Below are 11,637 nucleotides of genomic sequence, written 5' to 3' on the forward strand. Positions count from 1 at the left end.
AGCTGGCTTCACTCAAGCTTTCACTTGCTCGCGGCATCAGTTAAGCTGACATTCCTGTATGTGTCTGCTGCAAGTTTGCGCCACTGGCAGATTTCAATCAAGACACAACATTTGGCTTGGTGTGGGGGCAAGCATAACACAATTTCATCAAAGATACATGGTTACAGTTCAGAAACTACCACCAGTTAGCAGACGACTTGTCAACGGACTGACGGCCAAATACGAGAAACAATATGGCTCCAGCTTTCCTGGTCAATGAGCTATCCCTGTATTTCTAGATCTGTGCTTATGGGCATACTTGAAAGATCAGAGTGCAGGAACGTGATAAAGCGAAAAAGGGAGCTCATTCCACATGCAAGGTCCAGAGAACAGAGAAAGAGTGATGGCTGATTATTTTTTGAGTGTGTGAATTCTTGGAATGTTTGATTTTTTTTTTTTTTTTTGGTGTGTTCAAATTTTGTTTGTGAATATTTGAATTTTGGAACAGGGAAACAGATTGTATCTGAAGCAGATCACAGACAGTGAGTTGGGGTTAAGAGGTGAAGGCAGTCACATATACGATGCCATTACTGTCATATCAGAACAAGTGAATATTTCAGTCACACACACTGTTTTTTGATGTTCTTGTTTTCATTCGTTTTTGTTTGTTTTTTTTTGGTGTAAATGACAAATGACAAAATAAGGTAACTCAAAACAACAAAACTCTAGAAGCTGCAGGATCTTTTACGTTGCACTGGTGTGTGCTTGAATGCGCAAAAGCATTTTGTTTCTTAGTTGCCTTCTTTCTGATTGCATAATTTACCATGAAATGACTCACTGCAATGAGATATTGCAAACATTTTTGAATTATCAAGACTTTGATGATGATCGATAAACAGCATCTGTGTGAGTGATGTGAGTGAGTGAGTGAGTGAGTGGATGAGTGTGTGTATGCGTGAGTGTGATATAGTGACCAATCACCTTTTTCTATTCCTTCGGACCCCTTCGCATGCGTAGATGATGTTTACTCTATCATGTTTCTATCCACATCAGCATGTAAACATTGGCTACATTATCCAGCAAGTATCTTTATGTCGTCTACATTATCATTTATATATATATATATGCTTTACCACGTGGGTGTATGTACCCTACTTCATCATGAACCTGTATATATACAACAGCATGTACCTGTAGACTATAGTGTGTGTGCACCTGTATACATACAACAGCATGTACCTGTAGACTATAGTGCGTGTGCACCTGTATACATACAACAGCATGTACCTGTAGATTATAGTGTGTGTGCACCTGTATACACACAACAGCATGTACCTGTAGACTATAGTGTGTGTGCACCTGTATACATACAACAGCATGTACCTGTAGACTATAGTGTGTCTATATATGCATTGAATACAGACATGCTCAAGCTCTCCTACCTTCTTCCTTGTCAGATTTCTCTTTCTTGGGAGAGATGTCTCTTCTTGGCTGAGGAAGAAAACAAGACTTCAAATTCATACTTCTTACTTTCTTTTTTCTATTGTAAATGAGGAATCTCCCCAACCAATTTTAATAACTGTATTACATTTTTTATACCGTGCATCTCATTTCGAAGTTCCCACTCTCAAAATAGAAAAATACAAGGAATTATTATAAAAATAGCATGCTTGTCATAAGCAATGTACTTCTGGACATTTCTCTTACGCTCAGAGTTTGTTCACATACATACAATCGTGCACACAAACAACAACAGGTTCTGAAAATCCTTATGTTTGACATCCACTGGCTAATCCATCCATCAACAGTAAACCGACTTACCACTGGTCCTGCTACAATGTTCAATCCAACTTTAGCAAATTCCATTTCAATCACACTTCTTTACTCCCTTAATTAACCCCTTCAGTGCTAAACCTATTTCATGTTCCATGTGAACTATTTGCCACAGAGTTTTTGGTCAGACGGTAATAATTAAAAAGAGAAATTCTAGCATGTATTCTGCTGAAAGAAACTGTATATAACTTATACTCTTCCGAAAGGAAAATGAACACACTATTCAGTTATGGCAATTTCTTACGATTTTAATCATTTTGCTATGGGAAAATTCTTGCAATGATGCAGATGGATAATTTTGTTCTGGGGCACTTTTTGGCACACTGGGAAGGGAACAGAAATTTCCATCCTGGGGCACTCAAAGGATTAATCTCTAGGTTCAAGTTACTGACTGAAGTAAAAGGTGACACTCTTAATACAGAAAATTTGGACCTCCTCCCATTCTCCATGCTCTTCAGAAACAAAATATGTATCGCTGGAAATTATTGTCTTTAAACCTCATATCATGTCACTTTTGGTCCAGCTGACCACAAGGGAACATTTCTAGGATGTGGGCATTTAACCAGAGAAGAAAACTGATGGAAAACTTCCCCTGAGGAAAGAAAAGATGTTGGAAGAATTTTCAACTATAATAACTCAAATTTAAAATGATTTACTGAGACGACTAACTGTACAATTTACTCTAAAGACATCCAATTCCTCAGTGAACTAAACCTTGGTAATTACTTCTCCTTTAACACCAGAAAACCTTCATGGAACTGTTTTATCTTCATTAATCAATAAGTGAACTGAAATGAAAAGGAAGCAAATGTAATCACAAAAACAAAATTCAAATAAAAATCAAGTAGCGACGCTATAAGCTTGCCTTCTTCGCTTGCTCTCTATCCAGTTCTTCCAACGTCTGAGCAAAGTCATCATCGTCATGGAACTCTGTATCCACTGTTTCTGACTGAACCACAAGAAGGAAAATAATCATCAGTATACATATAAACTGAACAGAAACACTACAATCAGTAAATCTGCTGGCTGGCATTGTTACAAAACAAAGGAAGGACATTTTGAAGAGAATAACTGAACAAAAGGAAGGACATTTTGAAGAGAATAACTGAACAAAAGGAAGGCAAAAACAATAAATATGCATGACAGAAAGAAAATGTAATAAAAAACCTAAATTCACATTCATGCAAAATCAGACTTCAGAGAATAAACAGATGACAGCTCACTGATAATAAAAATTCAAGGCAATGACTGCTGCTGACAAGTATACTCATCAGTGGAGATGTTTCACCTCACTAAGTTTGAGACTGCAGGTCAGGATGTCAGTCATCATTCTTTATCTGTGAGTCTTCCTCTTGGGACTGGGTTACTTTTGTTCAGTACAATCAAAAACACCACTTAAGAACATAAAAAACAGCAATCACACTTGAGATGCATCCCACATTGATTTCATTTCACCATATTTCAGCAGCCAAAGGGTTAAACAGTCACTGAAACATAACTTTTTTTTAAAACTTCATTTTGCTATCACACTCGCCTAAAAACACACCAGCACAAAGTAAAACAAAACCTATAAACTGCTTTATTTCTTTTCTTTTATTAAAAAATCTAACTATATTCAAACAGGTTTAAAAGATACAGCTGTAAAAATAAAACCATAGTGCATCCAGGCATATGCAGTAAGGTAAACTTATGTTCATACACAAAACTCCAAAGCATGTCTCAGCCCTCCACACACAGAAAAGATAACTGAGAGTGGTGTCAGAACAGACAGCTGGGTCATGATAGAGGAATCAAGAAATTAACCAACCTTATCAACCTTCACACTTTCGCAAATTAAAGCATTATGTCTTTTTGAAAAAACACACACAAAATACCAACGGTATTTCTTTTTGCAGAAAGAAAGGAAGCATGTTCCAACCCGAACCATAATTGAACTTTATAATTATAAACATATCAATTTTCACCAAAAAAACACCATCAGTTAGATAAGTCTGTTTTGTATTTATCGAGAATATATCACAAACAGAAAATTCCAAGGCAAGCTATATCATGTATTCAATTATTTATTTCACTTAACAGATTATTCCAAACTGAACCCTCACAATCATTTCCGCTCATCACTTACAACTTTCCTCTTGGCAGGGGGGGGAGGCGGAGGCCTTTCCGTTCTGTGCACCGTTCCTCCGCCAAAGAAATCGGAAGCACTGATTTCTTGCTTCTTCTTCTTCTCCTCCACAGGTTTCCTGCTCTCTGGTTCCTTCGCTGCCTTGGGGGTATTGTGGGTCACAAAGGCGTCCAGACTTCCTTTACGGGGCTTCCTTTCCTCATCTGTAAGGAGAGATACCACAGTATGGGATTGACATAGGAATTCATGCAGCAGGGTGGTGATACACACACACACATATTGTAACTCCTTGACTGCCGTGCCCGTAGAACTCAGGGTCACGGTGAAATCACTGGTGACATCAAAAGAAGGGAAATAACTGTGGAAGGATGAAATTCACACAAATGATTTAGAGTGGTGTACCTACTGGCTATTTTCTTACTTTTTGGCCGATTGTTCTGGATACTGGTTTATGACTTGACACATCACTTACTGCTTGTTAACTGCCTGGCAATCAAATGGTTAATGAAGTCTCTATTTGCAGCTACTTTTGGTTTCTCTGCATAAGCAGTTAGTTTGCACAAGACAGGAATCAAAACTCCTGCTGGAGTTTGCACCAGTGGGTCATGGTACAGTATGTCTAATTGGAATTCTTTTCTTGAAATTAATGGGCAGTGGTTGTGGGTAGGAAAGCACATAAGTATGTATGTAAGCATGTGAGTGTGTGGCTATATTTGTAGGACAACATCGGTTCCCTTTATTAGACCCATCAAAATGTGAATTAAAGGTCTCAGTTGCTGTGTAATTTGTGTTCATCATTTCAAATGTTAAAAGTGATCACATTATAAATGATATTAAGTTATAACTGATACTGGTCAGTAGACCAAACAAAATTCCTGACACTGGTCAGTAGATTAAACAAAATTCCATACATTTCCCAGATCTTTCCCAGACCAGAATGAAATTTGTCCATACCAAAAACAAAACAAAACTGAGATAAGAAAAAAATATGTCTGCTGCACCACCACAAAAAAGAAAAAAAAGAGGCCGATATCCCAGTTCTGCTGTTAAAATTTCACCACTTTATGTTTTTTTGACTGTTTTTAAAAATGCATTATACTCTTTATTGAAAGGTGTAGGGTAATGGTTTATGAAAAATTTTAAACACTGAAGAGTAAAACATATTTCCCAAGACTTTTCCTGCCTTGGTGACGATTCATTTTTACAAGACTTCTCAAAACTTCAGTGACTCTCTATAAACCCTGAGCATGCATGTGCATGTAATGATGCTTATGTTGGACAATTCCGGTTCCTTATTTAGATATTACTAATATTAGACCCTTCAAAATAAAAACAAAATATAAAATCTCTGTTTAAATGTTGCTGTGTGGCTGTGTTTATCATCACTTTGAATTCGATGAAATTGATCACATTATAACCTCTCTCAATAAATATTATGTCTCAATTGATACTGCTCAACAATAATCAGCAACAGAACAGTAACTGAGCATCACCTGAGTCGTCCACAAAGACCACAGCCTCTTTCTTCTTTCTTCTGCCAGGTTTCTTCTTGGGCAAAGGTTCCTCTTCGTCCGAGTCTAAAAAAAAAAAAAAAAGCCAAAAAACATGTATCAAGTTCGTGTTCCAATAATGCCATCAATATTTAACAAAACTAATGTAATAAAATACAAGAATTCACTTTCACAATGTGAAAATGAAATGTACACATGCATTAACAACACATACCAAGTGCACATAAAACCAACATCATAGCCACTGTTTCACAGACCCACTCCTTTTCTTCTTTATCTCCTTATGTCTCACTGACCTTCCCACATGTATCAACAAATTTATGCACACACAAACTGACAAAGTGTACAGATTTAATATGTACACACACAGAATAGATATAATATGTACACACACAGAATACAGTGATGTGAAAGGGGTGGGGTGATGGTAAGGGGAGTGATGGGATTTATTACCTATCTCAATTCAACTCCCTTGTAAAGCTTTTTTCAACACTAAAAGCAAAGGTTGTTTCAAAATGATTTTATGACTTACATAGATCTTTTTATTCCCCCACACCCCCAATTTCAGCAAACAAGTTTATTACCCTGAATTACTTTGTCAGCACGGGAGTACACACACACATACAAGCACAAAAAAATGTGCAGGAAACAAAATGAAAGTATATGTAACTGATATTTTCAACAACAAAACAGGGACACTTCCCATTTTCCACAGGTTTGACAAGCCTTGTCTTTTGCCACACAATGCCCCCCCCCCCCCCCACTTTACTCTCCAGTAAACAATATTAAAAAGACTTAAATAACAGTATCAATTACCAAGGCACATTTATCAAAACAGACCATATATGATTTCATTTTTAATTACCTGAATCCATAATTCGGTTTCCTTTGGTCTTGGGCTGCACTTCTTCATCAGAGTTCTGAAAGCAACAAGATTCAATTAATCTGGCATGTCTCAGAGTGAAGCTTTCACACATGTCCCACACTACACCAGAACAAGCATATCTGAGTGTCTGACTGGCACCCCACTAACCCCTGAGAAAAAGAGATGGAGAGAAGAGTACTAAAAGAGAGAGAGTGCTCTTACACACTCTGTTAACATGTACTTCTGTACACACACACATACACAGACCCATTATGAACAACAGAACATGCACTAGTTTGCAGTCTCACAGATGGCCTCTATCCACACAAGAACATACCCAGGCCCCATCTTCTATCTACACACAGAGACAATATTTATAATGATATTCACAGGCACTCAGTCATGAATACTTCTTGCAGACACACCCCTAACAAGTCAAATGGTCATCTAAAAATGTGTCAGAATGACAGAGAAGAATAATTACAGACCAAGTGCAGCCAACTCCATAATACTATTAAATGCTAACAGCAATAAATTTTGCAAAGGAGTTGATATAAACTAATAAAGTTCTGTATTTTTCCGTGTCATTCTCTCTCTTTCTAACACATTCCCTTATGCTATCAGATTATGTTCATAACACCTTCAAAAAAAAAAAAAAAAAAAAAGGGTTATTAATTAAAATCTACTACTTTATCATTTCTGTGTGTAATTTTCACATGGTGTGACAAGGCGATATATTACTGGCCTCGTTTTGTTTTGACCTCTGTGATATATCACAGCACTCTCAGTCTTTCCACAGTGAGTCATTCAAATGAGACTGCATGGCATTGGCAGCAGCCCAAATTAGTTTGGTCTGAGTGTGCTTTTTTGTGCTAAATATGAATTAGCATGAGTATGTGCAGTATCATGCTTTTTTTTTTGCTTAAAAAAAAAAAAAAATTAAATAACATCTGATTTCACATTCTAGAGCTATTTTGCATGACGATGTAGTTTAAAACCATGTTTTGGGAACCTCAAGGGTCAATACCTTTTGTATTTCACACTTTGAACTACTACTGGCAGATTGCACATTTGTACAGGCAAGATGTTTGTCCAGAAATTCTCTTTCTTTTCAACGATCCCAATGAAAATGATGACAGCAACCCCTCCAATAGCCTCTGCCTTCCAAATCCAAGAAGAATTGGGGGCAAAAAAGGAAAAGAAAAGTGTTGGTCAGTTTAAAAAGCAATAAACTTCAAAACTCTACAAATGAAACTTTTGCTTCAATTAGTCTGTTTGAAACTGCACTCCTAAACCACTTGCAGACCGACCCTGGCTATGATACAACCAACAGACTTGGAGAAATCCAGTGAACAGATAAGTTTATAAAAACCGTGGGTTGTAAAATAAGACTCACTTTTCATAAAAGGTGTCCAACATTTCACACCATAAGTATGTCTTCACTGACTGTGTTAGATGTCTAACATTTCAGACCATAGGTCTGTATTCAGGGACTGTGTTTGTTGGATTTTCTGACTAACACTGTCCGTAAATATAGACCTGTGGTCTGAAACATTGGACACCTTTTATCAAGAGTGAGTCTTATTTTACAACCCTTTTTTTTTTTTAACTTTATCCATTTGGTGTTCTTATAGACTCAACAGTCAATATTCATATTATCATTATACCTGTGAACAGATGTTCTCTGCAGCTCTCCAATGACTTGAATGAGTTAAGCCAGGGAGAGAAAGAAAACCCACTCCCAATCCCATCTTCCCACCCTCTCTTTTCAGTACTGGTTCATATTTTCCACTTACCTGCTTCTTTCGTTTCGGGCCCCTCTTCAGTGGCTCAACTTTCTCCTCTTCAGAATCACTGAGTTGTTGCACACGCCGTTTAGCCCTGGACGAGGGTGGCCTCTTTATGGGGCTGTCTTCATCCTTGTCAGGTTCACTGTCAATTACTGGAGCTTTGGCTTTCCTGCCTCTGCTTGGTTGTTTCACCACTTCTGTATCAGAGTCACTGTTCAGTGATAATTGGTTTTTGCTCTTCTTCTTCACTTCTGGTGTGATGGATTCAGATTTGGAAACAGGACTGTCAGTCTTCTTGATTTTTTCGTTGGCAGATTTTTTATTCTTTGCAGGCGGCGATTCCTTTCCCTTTGTTTTGCTGACTGGTGCTTCCTTTCCACTGACTTTGCTGACTGATCCATTCTTTCCATTAGTTTTGCCATTTAGTTTCTTGTTTGTAGGCTCCTCGTCAGAGTCGACAATAATCTGCACCTCATCATCATCAGACAGTGGCTGATGGGGTTTGCTTTTCAAAGATGTGGTGGGCTGCTTTTTCACTGGTCGGGAAGCTTTCTTTGGTTTCGTTTCCAGTGGCTTGCTCTTGGCTGGTGAGGCTGCAGGTTTTGTCTCAGTGGGTGGTTTCTTCGACCCTCCGGCTGCATTGAACCACTTTCGAATGTCGTGAGACTGAAACAGAACAATACTATAGCCAATTATATAGGCCTAACGACTATCATGTTAAGTGACATGAGGATAAAACTGAACAGTACAATACTGAACAGTCCAAGTGATTTTTATTGTGTTCACTGGTATGTTCACTTCGTGAAGGGATACAATGTCAAAATTTTCTTGGCGAGGTATTCATTTTAGAGGGATAATAACTTTCATATTTTTGTTGTTGATCATTTGTTGTTTTTGTTTTGTTTTTTGCCAACTATCACATAACAAATTTGCAGTTGAAGGTATGGAAGAAATTGGCAGTGCAGTGTTCATTAAAATTTTGTCTTACAAGGACTTGCCAAAAGTTGTTTTCTTTCTATTTTCTTCTGCTGTATGTATACCAAATGCAATGTGTGAGGTATAGACATGATGTGAGCAAATATGTGGCTTCAACTGGGCTCCGGAATAGTTCTTGAACTCACATTTCATGTGTGAATGCGTATGAATACACTTGCACAAAATTTGATGTACGATGTCTAATATATTTCTATACATCACTACATGTATCAAGAGATTAACACATCACTTGGCACTGAATAGTGTGCGTCAATGCATTCATGTGTGAATCACTTAAGGCTATTTCGACTAAGTTGTCACTGTCCACCTGCTCCTATGCTTTCAATACTGAATGCGGACGTAAGTTAACCCTTTGTTAAAAATTCATGAGCTTGGGTGGAAACAACCTGGGATCCATGGATATTCCTTACATTCAAAATAATATACACGTATTTGTATTCTTTCTCCACCACCAGATGTAGATGCTGCAAAGCGTTCAAGACGGTAATCATTTCATCACTGATCAATGACGTCTTTCGATTAAGATACCAAAAAGTAAGACTACTTAACGACCGAATGTGAGCAATAAAAACAAAACGTCCGGACACACGCACACAGACGAAACCGCAGTTCAACCAGGCTTTAACTTTTAAATGCTACACCACTTTCCATTTACCATTCTGTCTTTTGTCTACTGGTGCCAACAAGAGCACAGGGTACCAGAGATTGCAGTCAAATCGTGTTCTACTGTGCCACCATATTCGCGCCAAATTCGCTTCCACGCATGCGGGATAACCCGGAAAAGAAACACAGTCAAGGCCACACAACATGAAATGACTTCTTGAGGTCACAGCAGACGATATATATCATAAAAACAGCTGTGTCTTTCCTCATCGCATTCTCGGTTGTCCATTTATTTTGTTCCAGTCTTTGCTAAACCATTAACGTATTGACTGTGCGGCTAGTCACAGACCGACATATCCTGATCCCCCACCCCTTCCGCCCGTCCCACATGTTGGAGCGTGTGCATGATAAGAGACTTCATCAGTGAGATCGTCCAGTGTGTGTGTGCCAGTGTTTGTTTGGTGTGTGTGTGTGTGTGTGTGTGTGTGTGTGTGTGTGTGTGTGTGTGTGTGTGTGTGTGTGTGTGCCGCTGCAGTGTGTGTGCGTATGTGTTTGTGTGTGTGTGTGTGTGTGTGTGTGTGTGTGTGTGTGTGTGTACTGAAAATTTTTTAGTCAGCCTATGTCACAGTATTAGATTTTAGCTTAAAAAGTTTTTGAGCTCTTTTGTGCAGTCGACTGATGTGCTTGAGGTTAGTTTCGCTGACATTATCCCACAAGGTGGATGCATTGTTTATGAGAGATAGAATGTGTGCGTGAAAAAATAATTTCCTAGAATGAAGACTGAGAAAATATTTAACCTTGCTAAGTTGGTATATAGTTCTTTTGGAAATTCTTTTTCCTAGATCAGCAATACGATCAGAACATGACAGGTCATTGTCTATTATGACCCCTAATACTTTATGTGATGTAACTTCTTCAATTGTTTTCCCGTGGATGTATAAAGGTGTAAAGGAGGTTTGCCGCATTTTTTTGTCGCTTCTGTCGTGTCGTCACATGCATACATTTAGTTTTGCCTGTATTTCGAGACATGTAGTTCGACTCAGTCCATTTGACCAAACTATCTATAACGTTCTGAAGATCATTTACAAGTTCATTTGGATTATCATTATTTGACTGAAGTGAGGTGTCGTCCGCGAACATGTGCGTGTGCGTGCGTGCGTGCGTGTGTGTGTGTGTGTGTGTGTGTGTGTGTGTGTGTGTGTGTGTGTTTCAGTGTGTTATCTTCAGTTTAACGTCTATTGACTATAAGTGTTTTTAGACGGAAAGGAGAAAAGTAGCGGATAAAGGAAAGGGAATGCATGTGAATATTAGTGTAAAAAAGTGTTCATGTTATGTATCAGAGGAAAGGTATATTATTATAAGAAAAAGTCTAAAGGGATTGTGGTGTGTATTGAATAAGGTGTCATGGGAAGGAGAATATGTATATGCATATCAACAAGTATTAACATACAGCAATGTAAATACAAATAACAACATTAATTATAATACATCAAAGGAGGATACCAACTGGACTGGACTTTAAAATTTCTGAAAACATTATAAGCAATGAATAATCATTCAAAATCTTTTCAGTGGCAAATGAAATATTGGAAGAAAAGTCATCAACTACATCTTTTGGAATTAACGGTCTTATGCTCGGACAATGAATGAGCAGAGGGTTTACAGTTATTTGCTAACCGCATATACATTTGATATTTTTCGAAAATTTTGTACGAAAGGCATTTAAACGAATTCTATACATTAGACATGTAATTTGTCTTGAATGTGCTGCTGGTGTCAAATTTAGAAAATGTTTGGGATTAGCTGCATTCTTTGTGTTTACACAACATTGGTAATATTGATTATTTGAATCTATAAGTAATTTCTGAAATCGATTTCTAGATACATTTTCTATACAACTAATGCATTCATATAGATCTAACTGGATGTTAAGTT

General features: G+C 37.7%; 1 protein-coding gene across 1 annotated transcript in view; it reads right to left on the minus strand.

Annotated features, from left to right (window-relative positions):
- The window catches only part of LOC143277001 (replication factor C subunit 1-like), a 38,831-nt gene extending 28,973 nt beyond the window's left edge, over positions 1 to 9,858 (minus strand). Inside the window, exons 1-7 of the mRNA XM_076581707.1 lie at positions 9,755 to 9,858; positions 8,110 to 8,769; positions 6,314 to 6,368; positions 5,431 to 5,514; positions 3,938 to 4,140; positions 2,678 to 2,761; positions 1,422 to 1,470 (exon numbers count right to left, since the gene is read on the minus strand). Coding sequence (XP_076437822.1) covers positions 1,422 to 1,470; positions 2,678 to 2,761; positions 3,938 to 4,140; positions 5,431 to 5,514; positions 6,314 to 6,368; positions 8,110 to 8,769; positions 9,755 to 9,757 — 1,138 coding nt within the window. The 5' untranslated portion in view covers positions 9,758 to 9,858. The remainder of the gene's footprint in view (positions 1 to 1,421; positions 1,471 to 2,677; positions 2,762 to 3,937; positions 4,141 to 5,430; positions 5,515 to 6,313; positions 6,369 to 8,109; positions 8,770 to 9,754) is intronic.
- Between the last annotated feature and the right edge of the window lie 1,779 nt (positions 9,859 to 11,637).

The sequence above is a fragment of the Babylonia areolata genome, chromosome 33, assembly GCF_041734735.1.
Source record: "Babylonia areolata isolate BAREFJ2019XMU chromosome 33, ASM4173473v1, whole genome shotgun sequence".
NCBI lineage: Eukaryota > Metazoa > Mollusca > Gastropoda > Neogastropoda > Buccinidae > Babylonia > Babylonia areolata.